Source organism: Rhea americana, unplaced genomic scaffold, assembly GCF_003343005.1.
Source record: "Rhea americana isolate MKP2758 unplaced genomic scaffold, rheAme1 scaffold_161, whole genome shotgun sequence".
NCBI lineage: Eukaryota > Metazoa > Chordata > Aves > Rheiformes > Rheidae > Rhea > Rhea americana.
The window spans coordinates 1,914,475-1,937,218 of NW_028185717.1; the positions used below are offsets into that span (position 1 = coordinate 1,914,475).

General features: G+C 39.5%; 1 protein-coding gene across 7 annotated transcripts in view; it reads left to right on the plus strand.

Moving 5' to 3' along the window:
* Window positions 1-22,744, plus strand: part of NEDD4L (NEDD4 like E3 ubiquitin protein ligase) — a 161,684-nt gene that overhangs the window by 123,363 nt on the left and 15,577 nt on the right. For 4 of the 7 annotated variants that reach the window (XM_085300181.1, XM_085300182.1, XM_085300177.1 and 1 more), the window contains 9 exons: window positions 1,924-2,055; window positions 2,504-2,623; window positions 5,366-5,563; window positions 7,423-7,500; window positions 9,493-9,547; window positions 14,092-14,150; window positions 18,380-18,445; window positions 19,857-20,086; window positions 22,261-22,382. In XM_085300181.1, coding sequence (XP_085156307.1) covers window positions 1,924-2,055; window positions 2,504-2,623; window positions 5,366-5,563; window positions 7,423-7,500; window positions 9,493-9,547; window positions 14,092-14,150; window positions 18,380-18,445; window positions 19,857-20,086; window positions 22,261-22,382 — 1,060 coding nt within the window. Of the gene's footprint in view, window positions 1-1,923; window positions 2,056-2,503; window positions 2,624-5,365; window positions 5,564-7,422; window positions 7,501-9,492; window positions 9,548-9,636; window positions 9,694-14,091; window positions 14,151-18,379; window positions 18,446-19,856; window positions 20,087-22,260; window positions 22,383-22,744 lie in introns of all 7 variants that reach the window. The other 3 variants (XM_085300180.1, XM_085300176.1, XM_085300178.1) reach the window with 1 other exon arrangement.

Below are 22,744 nucleotides of genomic sequence, written 5' to 3' on the forward strand. Positions count from 1 at the left end.
TGAACAAAGATTACAGTATATTCATTTGTTGGAGCAAAGAATGCACAGTGTAGAAAAAGAATATATACYGAATTTCAGCAGGAGCCTTCAGCGGCCCAGAGAGAGACACCAAATCCTGCTGGGCGATGTGTTCCCATCTTTGATCTCTGGGATAGCAGTTTTCCACTGCTGTCGTGCACACGAACTGTTTTTCAGCAGAACGACTGCACGCGACCAGTCGCAGCAGCTAGGGGACCGGGAGGAGTGCGGCGCCCGGGGCTGGGGCTCCGTGGGGCCGAACGGCCGGCAGACCGGGGCGTCGGGGCGCTGCGGGGAGCCTCAGCTGGGGCTTAAAGCCTCCCGGGGCCCTGCGACTGCGCGGGGACTGAAASTGAGCACGGTGCGTACGGTACCGGAAGAAAATACGTTCTTACTAAGACGCAGACTAACACTCTGGAATCTAAGCACAGTGAAGGAAAAAAACCTTTTAAAGCATTAGTGAATAGATTGCTGATACTGAGCCGTGAACTGGAACCGTACTTAGCCATCTGTTGCAGAGATCAGCTTGGCATCCTCCCTGTTCATCCTATCTAGAGAGTGCTGTAAGTGCCTACGGGCTCTTCTTAACTGTCAGCTGTAATGCAGTTGCTAAATGTTTWTTTCTAATCTAGCAAAGTAATGTTTTCCTTCAATGAATATAAATATGATACAGCTAAAAATCTACTTGTGATCTTTCTCATATGACTTCAAATTTCAGTCCTTTTAAGCATTTATTACTTTCCTTTTTTATGTTTTGTGGCAACAAAACTTAGTGGTTTCTAGTGCATCRAACTGTCTGAATAAGTACATCTTGATAATTCCACTTAATTACAGTTTTTAGTTCACCACTTTTGGCAGATATTTCTTAAATAGTACTCCCACATATAATTTGATGGGGACTACTTCATGTTTAAAATAAATATTAAAAGTACACAGGCATGAAATGGAAATAAATGATGTATCAAGCTCTCCAGCACACTGTATTTGTTTTCAAGTATCATGTATTGGCGATAACCATGACAGATAAGAGCAAGAGGAAAGACGTATCCTGAATTACCCTGTAAACTCAGGTTTAAAAATTCTCTCTAGGCTATTTTTCTTCAAGARGCTGTGCTGTTTATTTTCCACTATTTCTCTTTTCATTTATATGTCCCAGAAATAAACAATACCAGTTGGTTTAAGCATTGAAAATTTTCCCTACGGGAAGCATGCAAGATCATCTCTTGTAACGTAATTATAGYGTTAAATTCTGGCATAACTTTGGTAATGACAGTTAGTCCGTTTCCCCCCGTTTCCTGCATAGTTTTGTTAGGACAATATATTTGTTCTGCAAGTTTTTAATAAGGACAACTACAGCATATTTTGACTTTAAACTCTGGACTCAAGTTTAGTGTGTCTCTTGTGTCTTCGGGACATCTGACCTTGAGCRTATCGATTGTAGCTGTCACAAAGTGGTTGAACTCGGCTTTCCAGCCCCCACCAGAGTTTGTGGCTCGAGGCGAGATCTTGCCTAGACCGCGTGGTCTCGGCAATTCTTAMCCACACTGACACCAAGGAGGAAACACCCAGCTTTCTTAAGGGAAGAGCACTACAACGTAAGATCAGTTTTTGTCATGATCTGTAATCCACAAACTAAGGACTTCGAGYGCGTATGAGCTTAGCTATTTTCTGAAAAAAAATACCTGGAGGTGCACAAATGTGAATTGAAATATCTGTTGCCAGAAAGGAAGATTTGACTCAAAGGTGAATAAAAAAGAGCTTATATTAAATGGAAATCTGAAGCTATATGTTTCAATATATTTGTTTTACCTAAGAATGGTATAAACTAAGTTGTTTTATTTAAGAAGGAACTTTTTTTTCTAAGCCATTAAAAAATAACATTATGGTAATTTCTTACTTGAACAGCCTTCAGTGGCCTATGTACACACTACACCGGGCTTACCTTCAGGCTGGGAAGAAAGAAAAGACGCTAAGGGACGTACCTACTACGTCAACCATAACAATCGAACCACAACTTGGACGCGACCCATCATGCAGGTGTGAAGAACTGTTAAGTTGTTTAACTTAGACAGCAAACACTTTGCACGTATAGTTCCAGTTGAAGCAGTTCTTCAGGGAAAAAATTCTAAGCATTGTCATGACAAGATTTTTTTTGTTAATTATCTTAACTGTATGAAGATACAGGGTAAGTTTATTGCTGCAATGGAGGGAATTTATGGAGCAGTACATAGCAGAAATAAATAGAGACAAATACATTTTTAGGATTTAAGTTGAAAGCTCTCTTGATCCATTAAAAAAATCATCTATATGCCCCTCCATTGGAAATAAAATAATAAAATAAAGTTGATGTTTCAAATGATGTTTAATGTTTCCTTAAAATAATCATGATAAATAAATGAAGTAATGATGTCATTTTTAAAATGTCCTAAGTCTGCATGGACTGTGACCCTGACAACTAGCTAACTTGGTTTTACTTCTGAAACAGCTTGCAGAAGATGGCACGGGTGGGTCAGCAACCAACAGCAACAACCATTTGAGTGAACCGCAGATAAGACGGCCTCGTAGCCTGAGCTCGCCCACAGTAACTCTSTCTGCTCCACTCGAGGTGAGAAACATCGTCATCAGCAAGGATCACCCGTGTTTGGCTTCTCATTCTTTATTCTCTTTATAACCTTGTAGTTGAGCAGCACGGCCACTTTTCCTGACCTCCTAATTTTGCCTTAACGTGGCAGGTTTCTTTAGTAGTTTTCCGTGTGTGTCTTTATGTTGTACAATAGTAATTTCCATCATCACTGAATGATGTGAGAAAGTGGTGCCAAGAGGATGGGGCTGGACTCTTTCCAGTGGTGCCCAGCGACAGGACAAGAGGCAACGGGCACAAACTGAACCACAGGAAGTTCTGTCTGAACATGAGGAAAARCTTTTTTYCTACAAGAGTGACAGAGCACTGGCACAGGCTGCCCAGAGAGGTTGTGGAGTCTCCTCGTCTGGAGATACCCACAGCCCGCCTGGATGCAACCCTGTCTAACATGCKCTAGGTGACCTTGGCTGAGCAGGGGGGTTGGACTAGATGATCTCCAGAGGTCCCTGCCAACCTCAACCACTCTGTGATTCTGTGAAAGTTTTTCTTATATATGACAATTTGATTTAGTTGGCTAACACTTACTTCACTATTATCTTTGAAATACATACATTATTGGGACTCCTTTCAAGTCCTCAAATTTACAAAATCAGAAATATTTTTTAAGTTGAAACATTCATTTTGATGTTAGTTTCTTTGAAAATCAAACATGCAATTGATTTTGGAAAAGCATGGAATGAAATGCTGATTTTGTGCTTTATATTTCTTGTCTTTCAAAAGGACTTCTTTAAGTATCTGTAAAGCTAATTCAGAATAGCATTGAATGCTGTTCTCTTCAACGTACCCAAAGAACAGTGGCTTCTTACGCAGTCAGAGACTGTGTGATTGATTTCTGAGAGTATGATTAAACCTTTTAAAAYGATTAAACATGGTGTGGAGGAGAGTGAGTTCCTAAAAACTTGTTCAAACTAAGACTCTGGTGCCATCTTCGTTCTTCTCTTCGCCCTCTCTTTCCTGCTCCTCTCTCTTTTGCCCCTGCAAAAGCTCTCCAACAGTCATGTAAAGAGTGTAACRCTTAGTTCGTTTTATTTTATGCATTGTCATTCTTTCTTCCTTATATTGAAAAATACTGACCCAGTCATCAAACAGATCATTAACCAAAGGTAGGATTGTTGGATCTTTTGCTCRTACTTTGAATGGGATGATTGTAGTTATTATATTTAACAATGAACTGCTTAATTCCCATTACCATTTTTAATTTTAAAGAATAAATTTACAGTAATTTAATAAATGAAATTTTAAAATTCTGACTCTCTTAAACAAAACATTCAAACCATTCCTCTCTCTACTGAAATCTTAAACATTTGAGCTGGTGGAAGTCACAGGCTGAGCACCCTACGCTTTAGTTTCTGCAAGTGATCAGCCAGCTTCTAATGAAAATAGCCTTTWTCACAACTGCAAGGGGAGCTGTTCTTTCCACCTCAGTGTATGCAGCTAATCCGTTCAGTGGTTGGATGCTTTGTTCGATGTTCAGAAAGCACAAGGGGGCTGGAAAGGACAAAGCTTGTTCTCTTCTAACCACCTCTGAATTTAAAAAAAAAAATAATAATAATTAAGGTGTAGACTTACGAGTATTAAAATCTTCAAACATACAATCACCATAAAAAGAAAAGTTCAGCCTTTTAAGAGGGACTTTCTTTGTTTTTGTTTAGTGTATTCTTTTATTGTAAAATGTAAATGCACACAAAACCTTTTTGTGTGCAACACATATGGAAAGCTTTTGTTTAATGAGCACAAATTTAAATACTACTTCTGTACACTGTAATTTAGCTGCATTTTCCATCCAAATGCAGTGGGAAACAAGTCACAAATAAGACTATTATAAATTTGTAAATATGTTTGTTTATTCTTCAATTTCTAATATAATAGGATGAGGAAAAAGCAGTATAGTGAATAAATGTTGTTAAATTAGAGAATTGCCTAAATAAGCATGCATACATTTAGTGGATCTTAATAATTAGCAAAGCAAGTAGAAAACAAACAAAGAAAGCTTATTTTTGGAAAATAAGATGTTCAAAAGCAAACAATGCTAAAACTGAATATTTAAATCTCCTTTTCTGTTTGGTGGTGATGGGCAGTGTTTCCTTAGATGAGTAAATCTGGATCAAATTTKTAAAGCTGTTCAGATGTCTAAACAYGCAGTCTCCTGGCATTTCTGAATGAGCCGGATCACTGAACTGCYGCTGCTGCAAGTAGGCGTTGATCAATGAAGTAGTTTCAAGGCTGTGAGCATTTATTAAAACAAATAAATAAATAAATAAATAARCCCTCCCRAGATTTCTAATTGCAAACTGATAGAAGGAGTTTAAATCTCCATTTATTTTAGGAACWTTTTTTAAGGTCAAATCTAAACATTTTGTCTGAAGTTGCAGTTGAGAAATGCATTGAAAAGTGAGTATCAYGTTTAAGGCGATACCTTCCTGTTAAAGTGTTTGAGCCATATGGTACCATAAAATGTGAAGCCATGCTTCTAGTCTTTTTCTGCATAAAATTAAATATGAGCATGTATGAGGCAGCTGCAGTAAAATGTGTGCTCAGATTTAAATACAGTAGATATCGATGCGGAGGGAAGGGGTCAAACACCGTGTCCTTCCCAGCAAAAGGCTCGGTACGTTACAAGGGGYGCAAAACCCTTCGCCGTGACGCGGAGCCGCGTTCGGTTTACAGTGCCGAGCGGCGTTTGGCGAATGTCCTCGTGTTCCGCAGGGCCTGAAGGACTCGCCCGTGCGCAGGGCGGTGAAGGACACCCTTTCCAACCCGCAGTCCCCGCAGCCCTCGCCGTACAACTCCCCGAAGCCCCAGCACAAAGTCGCGCAGAGCTTCCTGCCGCCGGGCTGGGAGATGCGGATCGCGCCCAACGGCCGGCCCTTCTTCATCGATCACAACACTAAGACGACCACGTGGGTGAGTGCCGTCCCGCCTGGCTTCCGCTCCGCTGCCGCCTCTTGCGGGCTCGGTGCGAGGGGTTTGTCGGCCTGGCACGTCCGAACGTGGCGCAGGAGCCGGACCGGGAGCTCTGCGCCGCCGCGAGGCCGCAGCGGCCYTCCAGGGCTGGTGCTTGGCTCGCAGCACGGGAACTTACTTGTATTTATRCGCTGAAAAAATACAGTTTGGTGAAGTTATGCATCCTATACCGTGCAGTAGTGTTCTGCGTTTTGTTTCTGACGTTTTTATACTTGATAAACTGTTACATACGAGTATTATCTTTGAAATTCCCCAAATYTGGGTTTCAGAGACAGACAATATGCTGGAGAGCTCTTATTTAGTTTGAGACTGTAATTCTATTGTATTTCTCTGTGACTGGTACTGCTTTTTTATTAACACAATACATGTTCATCTTCAGTTATCAGGATCTATTTTTATTTGTGTTCTGTCATGAGGTTTTATTTTTCAGTAATAATAATATTTCGATAAACAAATAGAAAAAAATTAAACTAGGAAAAAATGTAAAAGGAGACCCAAAAAGGGAAACCAGTCTTTTCTTGCTTCTGTATGAACTTAAAAAAGRTATTTTCTAGTAGAATGTCTGGTCCTCTGGTTAGATGTATACCTTTTGCAATAATTGCAACTATAGGTTAAGTGCATTACCTGCTGAAGGATAAGAAATAGTGACGTGAGTTTGGAATACCAGCCCGAGGCTTAATTTAATTTACTTAAGCAAAATTCAAAAATTTAACTACTTTTTGCTTATGTACTCTTCAGAAAAATCAATGTAGTGCTGAAGATGATTATGTATTTACATCAAATTGAGACAATGATTCTTTTATTTTAGCAATGTAGAAGGTTTATTTTGTTTTTTCTTGATAAAGCTTCCTTCAGATATTAAATGATCTATTACCTGGCATTATTATCTAAAATAGATTACCGTATTAAGGTTTTAGTCTATAAGTAGTCCTGTCAATGAAAAGCAATGGGTTGACTTGGGTGTAATATAAATCAGTGCACATCTTGTTTGTACTTAAGTTCATCAACCGTTAAGCGCAAACTCCAGAGAGCGACAGGCAAGCTTAATCCACCTGGTTTTAATTATTTTGTTAACAGTGGAAGCCTTTGTGCCTAACCAAAACAAGCTAATGTTTTAGTTACTTCAGCTAGCTTAGAAATCAAGTACTCCAGTGTTTTACATYATTATTTAAATATGAGCAACACTTTAATTTGTTAGGTACCATTCTGATTCTCAGTATCCACTATTATATTAAACACCTCTGATGGTGACTTTTACTGTTGTTACCAGATGAATGTGGAAAATTTGTATGTATGAAGAAATCTCAAGCAYTTTTTATCTAGTTTTTTTTTCCTGTGGCCTATTTTACTTACCACTTTTCATCTTGGGCATTAATTTAATATCTCTTCATTAATAAAAATTTAAGAAGCTCATTTTGATCCTTTTCTAGCTTTTTTCTCATTGGTTGGCTTAAGAGCCAAAAGTACRCACATGTTTCTAAGTGCCACTTACGGGGAGCATGTGAATTCGTAAGACTGKTGCTGTTTTCTCTTTAAGCACAGCTCTGGAAATAAGGCAGTGAAGTACCCTAGCTACCTGTAACATTTAAAAAATTGTTGCAATTTATAAATCTTAATGAAGTATTTGACACATCCAGATACTAAATGCTCTGTAGCTTTTATGTGTTTTGGTTTTGTATTTTATTCTCAAAAAAAACCCTTGAAGAATAGTCTTAATGTAGGCAGATTTCTTTTCCAGCTAATACTGCAGCAGACTTAAGTGTATAGTTCTGACTTAATCTGATGGATTTATGTTACAGGAGGATCCACGGCTGAAATTCCCAGTGCATCTGAGATCAAAAGCTTCTTTGAATCCTAATGATTTGGGCCCTCTTCCTGTAAGTGGCAATGCATATATATTTTAATACACACCTGCTCTCTCAAGAGAATAGATCTGTTGCTGCTGCTGTTCATTTATTGTACGTGGGCATGTGCATTACTRTCATCACTTCAATGTAGATTTGAAAGTTTTGTTTATATGTAACACCAAAAAGCTTTACTGTGATCTGTGAATCATTCAGGCTTTCTGAAGCCAGATCATAAAGTGATTGAACATTTCTTTGCTTATATGAAACAATGAGCTTGGAAAAAAATTATCCTTAGTTTATCACTGGTTATGTGATTTTAGATAATTAACTGTTGCTTTAGAAAAAAATGTTTGCTCAAAGTGAGCTTTGTAAATGTACCAGTGTATATTGACATTCAAAAGTCTAAATAAATTTTGATTTTGAATGATCCTGTCATATTCTATAGAGAAAATCATCATATTAATCTCAAAAGTCTTGTCATGCTTGTAGCCAGTGTGTAATATTGATTTATGTAAATATCAAATAAAAAGCTTTGCTTTGCTTTGCTTTTAAAAAGCTGTATCCTTAAAGATGGAAGATAATCTATGAAAGATGGCACTCTTATTTCTACAGTGCTGGTTGTTACAGCWTAATGTTAACGGCCTCATACATGCTCAGGGCACTTGGAAAAATTGCCCGTTGGAAGCGTGCTCGCCGCAGTGGAAACCTGAGCAGGGGTGAGCCGGCGCGGGCCGCAAGCAGCTGTGCCGTAGGAGAGGCTGCTGTCCCGTCCTGTGGACATGGCACATTAAACTCGCTTCATTTTAAACGGCCTGAATAATTTGAGGCATTAAGCCTGCTCATCATCACCGAGCCGGGTTACGGTTTACCGGGACGAACCCGCCTGCCAGCAGAGCAAGGCGGGCGCTACCTTTGGGCAGGCRTGGTGCCAACGCGAGCTTTGGTTAGGGGTGACACGAACGATCAGACATCCTCCTCGAACCATCCTAAAATCGCTCTGCCCTTATCTTGATTAGCAGAAGGTTTTATTTTTAAATCCACTTAGGCAACTTYTCAGGCCCAGTGTCTTGAAACGTTAATTAGATCGACAACTCTGCTTAGATGAACATATTTATTAGGATGCATTTACTAATTACAACACAGCAGRGAAGCAGGTTTTTTTAAGAAAACAGCTGTGGGAATAGCTGTTCTCTTATAATTTTTCAGATACATTGAGCACATGCATTAATCTCCAGGGAGACACTGCTTAGCTAGAGGACGCTGTGCYGCAGTAACTGAACGTCCAGTTTACAGTTGATTCTGTTAATTGCAAGAGATAAAACATGCCATTAAATCAGGAAAGCCTGGTATATATTACTGGAAGTACATAATTACTCAGTTGAAACAAGCCATTTTTGAGTGAGGTAAGAATGACTACAGAATTTAACAAGAGCTGTTTAAAAAATAAATGAAATCATTTATCTTTTGTATTGTATAGAAGGCAGAAGCTAGACTGAGTGCTAGGTTGGACAGTGGTGCATGTACATTTATTTTTCTTTCTATACTATAATTGTTTGGAAGGGAGGAAAAGGGAATAACTAAAAAGGGAAGACTTGAGGAATAGGTTAGAAATTCTTGTCCTGCTTTAATAGGATCCTGACTTACGTATTGASAGCAAATGACCCGCAGGAGGTTTCAGAGGTAGAAGCAGAGACTCTACCAGCAGACAGATGATGGGCAGTCTGTTCTTTACAATGGCTTCCTCACAGTAGGAAATGATTGCAAATCTTGATGCAAGAAGTTTCYGATTCCAATATTTTAAAAACAATTTAACTGTACTGGATATAGTTACCAGTTCTTCTTTGAGTCTTGCTATGTTGTTGGCCTTGACAATAATGTGTTTGTGATCATTTTGTGTTTTCTATCTCTCAAACATCTTTCAAACACTTTAAAGAAGCTGAGAGCAATGTATTGCTTCATGCCATGTGAAAGCAGTAGCATTTCACTTATTTTCTTTCTCTCTTTTTTATTCCCCAATTCTAGCCTGGTTGGGAGGAAAGAATACATTTGGATGGAAGAACGTTTTATATAGATCATAGTAAGTAAGCACTCAGGTACTACAACATATAGACAAAGGGAGGTAATAAATATTGAAGTGAAAGCTTTGTAATTTTACTCTTCATTTAGGAAGCCAGGTGTTGATATGTGGAGACATTGATACCAGAGACTTAGTGCCCTCGTACGGTACTGTATATTCACTGAAAGCTTGCTTTTAACTGGCTCATCAAGCTTTGTCCCTCTCTGACTTGTGAAGCATTAACATTTCTTCTTTGTGGTTTCTTTTGTTCTTGTTGATATTTTGGATTCTTTGTTGTTCTTGTTGATGATCCCATGGCTTATTTGCACTTAATAAATTAAAATATACACTAGGAATAGAAAATAAGATGAGAAAAGATCATATAGCCACAGCTSTACATGTAGGCAGTGGAGAAATAACACTGCGAAGTACTCTTCTCTCTCACTTCCTTAAGAAGGTCTTGTGGCAGTGCTAGTTCTGATCTTATTTCCTATTTGTAGCATGTTATATTGCACCCAGCCCATTAATATCTATTCAGTTCTGTTAGTGAAGTTCTAGTGTAAGTGATGTTTCATTGTAGATTTGTCTTCTACAGCATCTCAGAACTGCTGTGTGAATTTTGTTGTTGTTTGAAAATAAAGTAGCCCAGAATGGCTTTTTTAAGAATTCTGCTGGACTTTATAATGAGATGTATCTACGGCTGCTATAATCTTCACAGAAATAGGTAGCTCACAAAACAACTGGAAGAGGATACATTTGCTAAAGAAAACTTGTAGAATGAATATCTTAAACCATTATACATATTTGACAGTATTACRATTTTCCTTTAGTATCAGTAAAATTAACTCCTAAGCTTATCTGCAGTTGTGTATTATTATTAAAATACTACTTCTAAAGTAATASGAATTTTGAAATTATTTGCATAGTTTTAAATAAAAAAACAAATAATATACTCATCAAGAACAAGATTAACTTTTTTCAAACATTAGTACAGAATTTTTAATGTTCTTTATACATTCTGCAGTTGTCTCAACCAACGCATAGAAAATTAAATCTAGCAAATTTCTGTAACCTACTATCACTGAAGAGTTACAGGATAAAACTTTATGATTTAATATACCTCTATGATTCCTGAACATCCCTACCATTGAAAAGTTTTAATTTCTCAATCTTCTAAAACTCCTTAAGCATATGTTTTAGTCTCTAAAAGTAAACAACGTTAAAGGTGTACCTTAGTCAAAATCCCCCAAAGACTCATAATTTCTATAGGAATAATTTATTTGCATCTGAAATCTCTCTTTAAGCCCCTTTTCTGATCTGAAGGGTTTTTTAACTTTTTAGAGAGCAGATTTCTCAAAAGTGTGTGTGTGTGGGGGGGTGTTTTGTTTTGAGGGTTTTGTTTGTTTATTTTGGTTAATGCTGGTTGTTCCAGCACGTATCCTCCCGCCAGCGAGGTGCCCCCCAGTGCCATGTCCGAGGGGACTGCGGCAGCAGAGGTGCCGCTGGTGGCGTTACTGGGGGCACGCTGCCGGTCCCCTGGGGTGACGCGGTGCTCTGCCTTCAGTGAACGACTGGCGGCCGCAATCGGTGTTTAGTCATGTGTCTTTTTCTCAATACTGATAAGGAAGTGCAGTGACCTTTGTGCACTACAGGATTTCAGTATTATTCCTTCTTTTATTTATTTGACCATAATTAAACCTTTGTGACAGGAGTTCGCTCACTCCTGTTGATTTCGTGACTAACCATAAAACACGCACCGGGAACAGCCACAGGGGTGCTCAGCTCTACTTCCCCAGAATAGGAAAGCCTCAGGAGTGCATTACTCTGGTAACTGGCCATCRTTTCAGTCACTCTCTGCTAAAGAGATGCAGCACGTGTGGTTACTTCCATTATTAGCATGCAAATGTCAAAAGCGTTAACAGATTCAGCTACTACTAGTCCCAGATCCCCCAATCCCCCCCCCCTTTCTTAATTATGATGCATAATTACCCAGTACTATTGTCCTATTTTATTAATATGTTTCTGTTTCCTGAGAGAAACTGTAGAAAAGTCTAATTCATTCAGCACAGGAATGACCAACAGCTATTAAACACATAGTGTAAACTAATAAAGCAGAATACTGTTAGAATAACTTAGGTATTGCTTGTCATGCTGCAGACTGAAAATACAATACTTTTAAACCAGTTTATTAAGAACAGTTGTTATTGGCTTTAGTTYCTCCAGTGCTCAATCCTTATAAAATGCAGTCTTTAGTTCTCCATGATTGGGCCTTAGCCAGCTGCATCAACATCATTTACCATCCCTGGATAAATTAATATTCTCCAGCTGCTGTAACATGGTTAAACTTACGCATTTCCTAGGAGCATTTTAGGAAAATATCATCTACCTATTGGAAGATGTCTTCAAGGAAAGCAAAGGTTTTCCAATCATATTCAGACTAGTTATCACTGGTTTGCTGATAGAGGGATGGTTCCTCTCTAAATCTGGCCTGGATCCGCCACTTCTCAATATATTCATTAGTGATTTGATTGATAAATAGGAGGAATGTATTCATTCAATCAGCCAAAATCTTCCCAGTAGGAGAGGCAGGAAGTGCTCAGTAAGGCAGGATTAGAGCTCAGTGCGATTTGGACAAATTGCGGGCACGACTTGAAGTAAAAAAGATGCTTGGCCCTGCTAATGTCTCAGCTGTAATGCTCTAGCTGGAATTGGTCCCAGACTCCAGCGAAATGGTGGGCCGGATGGGAAGGGACCGGAGGGAACAGGAATCCTCCAAGGCTGCAAAGTCAGATGTGTGAGGAAAGATTGCGAGTATTGCATTTGTTCAACCTAACTCCAGAGAGACAACAGATTTTCAGAAATACACTGCAAAGGGAATGACCCTGTTATCCGCATCCACTTTGAGTAAGATGAGAGATCTTAAGCAACAATTCCAGGTAGAACGACTGAGGTTGGACGTTGTCCTTTCTAATGTTACGGGTATTCAGGCACTGTACCTAGCTTGTGCAGTGCGCAGCACCTGACGCTGCAGCGCTCTGGAAATCAGCTCAGAGTCATCTTGGTGGCCGCACGTATCCCRGCGGGTGCTGTGGGAGGGACTGGCAAGGTCGCACAGTCACCTCCAGTTCTGCTCATTATCTTTGCTTTCATAGCAAGCTTCCAGCATAACTTACAGCTCTCAATTTCAAATGGGTCTCTGAGAAAGGAACTGGTGGGAAAGCAGTGACTTTGTAGAAGGAAGATTGACTGAGCAGGCCAAATTCAGTCAAGCCTTGCCACTCACTGTGATCTCCAAGAGACATGGTGTCTGGAGCTGTCAGCCTAAGATCCTCCTTCCCTAGTCTAAAGTGGCAGAAGCACTAAATAGACAATGTGTAAAGGGCAATAAAATAGTATTTTAATACTAAATTAACTGATAGCTCTGAGCTTCTGGAAATGTGCTTTTCTTGTGATCTCTCTGAATTTTTTTCAGCAACATTTAATGAATGTCAGCTTTCAAAAACCAGTCCAAATTTCTAGCTATTCTCTTAGATTGAGATACTTAAAACTTGCAKGTCTTTTCCAACTATAGAAACATAGAAAATACTTTTATGTTAATATAAGTGGGTTTGGTTTTTTGCTGTTAATATAATAGGCTTAAAAACAATTTTTTTTTGAAACTTAGTGTGTTTATTCCTAAACTAGCAATTACAAACTTAAAATCTTGACCATTATTTGAATACACATAAGTCAAAGAMGTGCATATAACAAATGGATGTTATAATAATAACAAGTTACCATTGCAGTGCAGGAAATACATGATTTAAACTTTGCAGGCGGCACCCAGTTTGGTTTTTGGAGCATTGTCTTATTGTTGCAACATCATCATTTTGTTGTGATTCTCTTGTGTTCAGATCTTACGAAGAACAGTTGTCTTGAGGCAGTGAGGGTTTTACCATAGCACCTTTCATAGTAACCTTACTGTCTAGCCCAACCAGTGCTCTTAAAAACTGTAGGTAAAATGAAGTTCTGTTCATTATTGCCAAAATCTGCTTTGGTCAAAACTGAGTGATTTTATACCATGACTGTATGATTTTGCCTCCCTATAACCTTTTCATTAAATCCGTGTCTACATTTTTTTTTAAGAGTTTTTATTCCCTTCCCTCCAAATTTAAATTGAAGCTGTCTTTTAAAATTTTTAAGTCTTGGCTATCTTGATGCAAAATTTCAATTAAGCTTATTTTGCCATTTGATTAAATTTGGGGGTTCCTTTACCTTTCAGGCATGAAATCTGTGTATTTCTAATATGAGTTGAGTCCAGACCATGTTCAACTAGAACATGTACAGACTTTGATATCAAGGCAATGTAAATATACTGGTTATATTGTAGTTTTGCATTTTTGAATGAGTGTTTCCAACTAAACAGTGTGATGGGGTTTTGATGGATATGGGTGAATGCAGTCTTTTCTAACCCTGAAGTACTAAATTGTGGAAATGTAGGGAAAAGAGTTTAAGGGTGGGGGGAAACATAAATTCACAGTATGACAACAGAGAAGTGATACTGTGATTTCTTTTGCTATTCACAGATAATAAAATTACACAGTGGGAAGACCCCAGGCTGCAGAATCCAGCGATTACTGGTCCAGTAAGTACTGCTGTGGCTTTTGCACGTGGAACGCCGTGACCCAGAGCGCGTTCAGGGCCGTCGGGAGGCGTTCCCGCAGCGCTGCTCACCGCGTGCTCTCTCAGGCGGTCGCGCCGGGCTGTGCCTGCTGAGCAGGCTGGGAAGCAGACTGCTGCCTTGTGTGGCCTTCCAGGGGTACCGGCCTYGCGCAGGCCCCCTCTTCCCTGCCGGGCTGCGGGGAGGTGCTGCCCCGTGCGAGGTGGTCGCAGTGCCCCAACCATTGCCTCGTCCCCAGCGGGGGAGAGGTTGGACGGCAGTACAGTCCCTGTTTTGGTGAGCAGTGGGGTCCGCCCTGGCCTGACACCAGCTACCCGAGGTCCGGTGCAGCCACCTGCTCATCAGCACTCACTGCAGCATTTGTCACCGTGGCACTATCCGCACGGTGCGGGGGCCAGGCAATTCATGGTATCAGTGGCTGTTTGGTGGTTTGGGGGCCTTCCTAGCAATAGCTACCTACATAGGGAATTTTTCCAGTCTTAAGTACATGTCCTTTCTTGTAGCCACTAGCAGGTGATGCTAGCATCTCTCCTGGAGCATCTAAGAAACGCAGCTGATGAGTAGATGTGACAGTAGATCCTGAAATAGGTCCGTCTCAGGGCTGAGAGGGAGGGAGGACTCGCTCTTCAGAAGGACAGAGACGATTTTGTTGGGCCAGTTTTTATTTCTTACGTTGTTGTGTAATTTCTGAACGGTGCTCCAGCCGTTCTGAGGTGGCGTAGCTAAAAACGCTTTGGCCGCTAGTTCATGCGCTGAAACGCGTGGAAGCCGTTGTTTCTCATCTGCTGTGTTCTCCTGCTCCTGCAGCCTGAGACTGGGTCTGCTCAGTGGGGTGATGAAGGGGATCTCTGGAAGAGATCCGTTACTGATGTGAGCCCAGCTAAAAACAAAAAATCTCAAGGCAGATTCTGTAGTTGTATTTGCTGCTACTTGTGATAATGAAATTCCAGATGTGATTTTACTTAAAGTACATCTAAAATAATGTTAGTATAAAATATTCTTTAGTTTTTTTCTCTTTCTCCGAACTTTCTGATATTACAACTTTCTTACTGTGGGACAGATAGTACTAAATCTTTGTATCTTATCCTTTCCTCCGTTTGCTCAGATAGTAATTTTGTTTTTAAGCTGTCTGAAGGCCCTGTGTTTGCTCTGAATCCTCAGTCCTTGGATTCACCAAGGGCTTTGCTGAATCATTAATAGTAAGACGTAGGGATGTGTATAGGAGAAGTGTTTGCATTTACCCCTTGTGTGGGTCACAGAATTGTACCGAGGTCAGACATTATGATATATGGATTTCCGGATAATAATAAACTGTTCCCTCTCAGTAGAGAAGCAAGTGTAAGAGACGAACTGGGGCTAACAAATTCAAAAGAGACATAAAACTTACTGTAGATAAAACAGTTTTCAGAGTATAAACCTTAGAAAAAATAAAGCCATATTTTTGCTTTAATATTAGTTTTTCAAAATATCAAATATATGGATGATTAATTTTCTATCATTTTATTGTGTCCTGAGTGATCAGATTTCCAACGCTTAAAATGATTTCAGGTGGAAAGAAGAACTACCCTGCCAAAAATACTTTTTATTTTGGGTAAAGGCTCATGATTTGTATGAGTCACAGTTCATGGCAGATTAACTATTATATAGTGTAATCCTCATTGAACTTGTTTAATAATAAGGTAATTAACAGTCATTTGCTTGAACATAATTGTTTTTGGACTGATTTATCCATTTATCATGGACTTAATACTTGAGATACTAATCTACAGTATATTGTACAAATTCTTACATTTATTCTCTTAGAAACCTTGAGTATAAATGGGAGAGACTATTTGGAGAATTTTGTTTCAAGATAATCAGGGTCAATCCTGCTCCCATTTAAGTAAATAACAGTTTTTTTCTTTTTTTAAACAAGGAAGCAAGATCTAATCTCACTGATAGCAACCCACTCATTCATCTTAATGATTTTAATAGTATTTTTGGTGCTGTGACAAAAACAAAGGCATACTTAAATTGCATTTCATGTTGAATTTAAATAATAAAAGCATGCCAAGAGATTCCTTAATGGCTGCAATAAAGTAATATTATCATCAGAGCATTATTTATTTTGATAGTTTTAACTTTCGTATCTCATCTTCCACAAGAGAAAGATCAAACAGAAATATTTCTTCCTCACATTTTCATCTACGTCTAGTCATAAATCTACTTCAGTACTAGCCCACACCCTCCCACATCAAAGAACTTTCTGCTCCTCTAGAAACTGAACTTGAAGCAGACTTCTGCAATCTGTGACTTAACCTCCAGGGAGGGGAGCAGGCTGATTTTGTGGTCCTGTGGCATTTGACATTGTTCTTCTGCTCTGAACAAAACACACTTCATCTGTTGCGCTGTTTTGCTAGAGCTGGACTTTCATCTGGAAGGAAGAGTAGAGCAAGGATGTAATGGAAAGTCAGGATGTAATGGAAAATATGATCTTCAAGGCTGGGAAGGCTTTTCCTTCTTCAAGCCTGTCTCTAACCCCAATTAAAGGGACGTTGTCTATGATGTCTGACAGAAAAACAGAGAATTAAAGAATCTTACTTACGTGCTTAGCACTTATTTGTCAGAGCTAGATTTGTAGCTGTTGCAGTGTCACTTCTCCAGGCTATTCCTGTTTACTCATTTAATTCTCAACTCCTTCTGTATCCCTGTGCCATCTCGGGGCTGAGTAGTGTAGTTTGCAATCGCRGATCTGGCCACCAGAGTATGGATGGCTTTTCTCTGTGCTGCAGCTTGATGACTGATGCACGTGAACGCATTTGTGTCTGGTACCGCTTGGCCATGAAGAAGATCTCTGCCTTTTTGTACCTTCACACTGGGTTCCTCTGGCGCAAGAGCAAAGCTGTCTGATGAGGAGCTGCGGGCAGCAGACGAGACTGTGGCTGTCCTCTTAGTGATGGTCAGATGGTAGCTTCTCTATTAGCATCGAACGTGGCAGTCTTCTACTTCAGTGTCAAATCCTGCCTCATGTGTACAGTATTTTAGGAAGCAGGAAAAGCATGGTGCTAAAATACAGATCTCTGTCAGGACTCTGCATGATATCAGTGTGGCTCCCTTGCTGGACACAGCTACTGCTAGTTCAGCCTGGTTTGCAYGTGCCTGGAGTTGTCCCGAGAGGCCTCTTGGGCAACAGGACATCCACACAAATATTTCGGAGACCTGTGGCCATTGGGACTGGGTGCTCACAGTGGCAGAAACCAATTTCCAATTCTGGTGATGAATGTAATTCTACCATTCTTCACTCCCGTTTTTCTTTCGTTTTGCTTTTATATCTTCTGCTTTAAAATTTTTCTGTCACATTGCTGTCACTCAAAAACGCATCCTAATTCACAGGCAGCTACGTTCAGTAAGTATTCAAATAAGTATTATACAGTGACGTGTGCTTATTTCAAAGGRGTGATGATTTGCTTACAGAATGCTTTCAGATACTGGATTAAAAGCATTAGAGAGGTATATACTATCAGTGTAAGTGGTTTGCAAAAGCAGTTTTATTACCTCCTCTCTAACAATTAGATTCATTCTCACAGGGCTGACAAGCAAATTTCTAGACATGAGCATGTCCCTGCCAGAGTAGCACTGGTGCATGGGCACACCCTGCGTCCAGTACCATTTGGAGGGCAAATGAAATTTCTTGTTCATCTAGTAGTTTTGCTGGTGTATTTTCAAAGTTCTTTGAATTTTATGTCTTTGTGTAGCACGGGACAGTGCTTAGCACAGCCAGCAGTGTAAATCCATGTTCTTTTATAACACTGTTCCTTTTAAAAATTCATAAAATATCATATGGAATGCTGATTATTTCCTTTTATGACACATGAGTGGTAGCAATACATTCTAATACATTCTAATTTTTTTCTCTGTGTTAAACAGTTGTCTGTGCTCTATTCTGTTCCTAAAATAAGAAAAATTCAGGGTAACTAGTTAATGAAACAGAAAAGTTGGGTCAGAAGGTTTGATATCTTCTAACTCTATTTACCCATCCAGAAATGGTAAAACTTTGTGCAGTGCTACATGTGTACTGGGGTATTTTTACAGTGAACCTAGAGCATACATACCTAGATAGCATGTCTTTAATCTTCTATTTTTGTTGAAATATCGTTGGAGTATCACATTGTTAAATACCCATAAAATAATCTGTGTTTACAATTCTCTGACAGGCAGTTCCGTATTCCAGGGAGTTCAAACAGAAATACGACTACTTCCGGAAGAAGTTAAAGAAACCAGTGAGTAGGACCATGCTGCTTTGTGTTGGGGTCAATTACAGTCTGTCTGGGAAGAACACTAGCCCTCTGAAGGGTAGATGCAGAATGATGGTCTATCTTATTTTATCACACCTGCCAGTTTTTCCTGATCATCCTAATAAAGGAGTTGAGTAGCACGAGAAAACTGAAGCAAAGTTTGAATTTGATTAATTGATTTCCAAATCTTTTACAAATCTTTAAGACTCATATTTTCCTATATGAGTGGAAAATCACAGCAATGAGGCTGCAAAGAAATAGCAACGCTTCCCATTGCACCTGGGCATAACTGGTGTGTTAGCTGACAAGCTGTTAGGCTGAAAATGGGCTCATCTCCCTCATCTTCTGCAGTGGACTTCCAGGGGCAGAGCTGAAACAGGTTGGCAGAGCAGAGCCCAAGGTTGTACCAGAGCACGGGCTTCTAGTGCTCCTGTTCTGTGAAAAAAAGTCTTTTCAGTACCATCTTTACCTTAAGAGTGTGTGCAGTATTAGCTTGTTGTCCATGATACCAGCTTGCAGCTGACAGTATACCAGCACCAATGAAAATATGGAAAGGGAGTAGCTGAGCTCCTTACCTGTATGTTGGTAGCTCCTTACATTTTATTCTTCAACTGTAAGAGACTAAATCTTTTCTCACAATAYTAAAACGTAGTGCTTCACAGGCACTTTATTAGGTGCTTGGACACACTAAGACTTTAATTGACAATAAAAAAGCAAACCTTCAAAAACAGTTGTTTCAAGTTAATTTTATCAGGAAAACTATACCTGGCTGTAAACGTCATGTTTATCTGTTCATTCACTCTTCTATTTCTTTCTACAAATTCTCTCGCTTTTTAACTCAGTTCTCTTCCATCTTTTCTGAATTTAGCTCTCTGGGTTAAATTGTAATGGGTGTGAGCTCTCTTGCTTTAGACGGAGCTCCTAAAGCCCGACCTCTTTAAGGCGTTTTGGCATACAGCGCTGTTTGTTCGCATCTTGGCAATGCAGTTCTGTTTTGTTCATGGCACTGTAAATGTTCTTATTGCACAGCTTTTCAGGCCTTTACATCTATATGAGTGTAAGGGCTGCACATGCTTGTGTGTGTCTTATCATTTGAAGTGAAAATGCACTTAAAATAGGATGTAGCAGTATCAGTCATTTTCTCAGTTTTTGTTTCYTTTCTGTTGATTTTCATTGTTTTGTCAAATACCATAGAAGTCTTTGAATTGCTAGAGTGGAATTTATCCAGTTCACTATAAATTTTCATCTTGTAGATTTAGTACTGGAAAACAATAATCAAGGAAACTTCATACTCTTAAGACGTCTAATCTGTCATTTAGTTGTTAACCACCAATTGTAGTTTGTCTGAAGGCCGTTTATTGAGACTAACAAGTGCGGTATCTCTCCTTTCACGCAGGCTGATATACCAAACAGATTTGAGATGAAGCTACACAGGAATAATATTTTTGAGGAGTCCTACAGAAGAATCATGTCTGTGAAGAGACCTGATGTACTAAAAGCCAGGCTCTGGATTGAATTTGAGTCAGAGAAAGGACTTGACTACGGTGGCGTGGCCAGAGAATGGTTCTTCCTCTTGTCCAAGGAGATGTTTAATCCTTATTATGGTCTCTTTGAATATTCAGCAACGTAAGTCTCCATTAAAATGTTTCCATTCATACATGGTACACATTAGATTTTGTGTAGGAGATGAAGTTAAGAGTAGTTAGATCATCCTTCATATTGTATCAATATGTACTCTTAACCAGTCAAATGTCTGTTCTATATTATCATTTCCTATTTTCATTTCAGGGAACCTTTCAAACTGCCACTGACATCTCACAGAACATTTTCATTTTCATGACGGTGTTCAACACTGCCTGGCTTGCAGCTGGACTGTGCAGCTGCAGAGGGGAGCAATCGTGAAAGGAGCAGTGCCAGGGAAAAGCATTTCTTTGTGCCTTCCCCATAAGTTGTAAAACAACGAGCACTCTAGAATGACATTTCAGAGCTCCTTTGCAATGCTCTTATGAACCAGCTYCTCAGTTACAGTTCAGTAAATTTACACTGGTGGCCTCAAATGAATTTAAATGTATTTTCATCCTATTTTGAAGTCCCTGAGCAGTGTATTTGTGTAAAGGAGAAAGCAGGTCTTTTGCYTAAAGTACTTTTATTTCAGTCTGCTCCATGTGACTTCACATCATGTAYTTAGCTACAGTATGGACAAATTTCTTAATTGCAGGCAATTGTTTTGATATTTTCTTGTCCATATCAAGTTCACTCCTTTTTCTAAGTGTCGAATAGGTTGTAAAGTAGATGAACGAAACTGTATAATTAGGGGTTTCTCTCRTTAGTGTCGCAGAAAAGACTCATCTTTTTCGTAGAGGGAAACAACTTACAAAACATTAACTAGCTCAAAATGCCTGTGCGTTAATGGATTTCACTGGATAAATGTTTGCCTTTTGAAATAGTATTTTCATTTATGGAGGTATATATCACTATATATTTTTTAAAAAATAAAGTTATTTTAGATTCAATTTGATAGAAAAGTGTAATTTAAATTGTAAAAATTYCCACTAGATTGAGACTTGTTATCAGCAGTAAAAGTAACAAAAATTTACTATAGATGGCATATTTTTACTGATGTTCTGGGAGAGACCCGGAAGAAACAATATTTCTTCTAATTCTCTCTTGCATAATTTTGATGGAAAAATTAATTTAATTTGATTCTGGGAAATTCAGGGAAATATTCGTACATTCTGTGAATAAATATAACATATCATGCAGTTACTCGTTTACAGATTACTGAACTGACCATTATATTACATCTCATCAATTTTATTTATCCTACAATACATAAAATAGCACCTAGGGATTTTAGGAAACTCTTACTGTGCCTAGAGAATTTGAAATCTGTAGGAACGTCATAGGAAACTGGAAATTACTGGGCTTCGATCCCACCTACCCCTCCGGACCTGGTCGTTTGAACTGGGTTTATTCAGAGCAGCGGCCCTGGGCCACGCGAGCGCGGGTGTCCTCTCGCCCCGGGTGCGCGAGGTGCTGACTGCCCGTGTTGCCGGGCTCCCTGCGTGCGCCTCACCTGCCGGCTCCCCGGGAGCGATCCCGGCTCTCCGCGGCACCGGTGTTCGTGGAAGCATTGGGGGCAGCCTGGGGTCCCAGGAGAGCCTGCGCCGGTCGCAGGGACGCGCCGCTGGGGACAGCCAGTGCCGAGACTGTGTTCTAGYGTGTTCTTAATCTGTGAAGAAGAAGGTTTTTTAAGTAGATGTTTTTCTTATTAAAATACCTCCAGTTCACTTGTGTACAGTAACAATAAATTTAAAGTTGTGCACTAACCCACACGCTTGAGGACCTGAGGCGACACCTCGTGAAGTCCAGTCCTCGTTTGTAAGCTCATGGGTTCATCTTCCCCRCGTCAGTGAGATTCAGTAATTCCATAATGGGAGATGTGTTTAGTAAAAATGACCTGTTCAGGGGTTTTGGGGTGTGGTAGAGCAGTACACAATGCTGCCTGCAGCAGACAATAAAGCTGTTTTTCTGGTGAACCTTAAACTAGCCACAGGTGGACTTGCGTGACCCTGCAGATGGGAATATTAGTACCCTTTGCCAAATAATCACTGTGGTCCTACCAAGACAGTCCTGCTTAGGTCAGCCTGTCCGCAAGCCGTAAGATGTATGGAGTATTATACTTTTGCAAAAGTAGACAAGAAATGGCCCTAAGCTCCAAGTATTTATTAACATATCTGAGTATCTGCTTATTTAAAGACTTGGCTATTTAGATATATTCTTTTTTCTCTCCAAAAAAGGGACAACTATACTCTTCAGATTAATCCTAATTCAGGTCTTTGTAACGAAGATCATCTGTCTTATTTCACATTTATTGGACGGGTTGCTGGTCTGGCAGTTTATCATGGGAAGCTATTAGATGGTGAGTTATTATGCTGTATGGCTATGTCACTTTACTAGATTTTTATTAAATAAATCACTTGAATTATTCATATGCTTTACAACGTAGWATTTCAGGAGACAAAGTCTGAGTGCAAGTAATGGAACTGCAACCTCTGGAAATTGCATTCCTGCTTTGACTGGTGACTCTATCAAAACGACAGTGTCTTGCTGAACAAATACCTTTCATGTACAAATACGTTTTGTTCTTTTCCCAACTCTTGCTAACCCCACAGAGTCAGCATTGCTAAATGAGCTCTATCCCTAAAGGAGACAATTACTAAATCTGTATCAGCCATTTCTGTGCAAACCAGTTGAAGCCAATGAAGTTCTAAAAGTATCAAT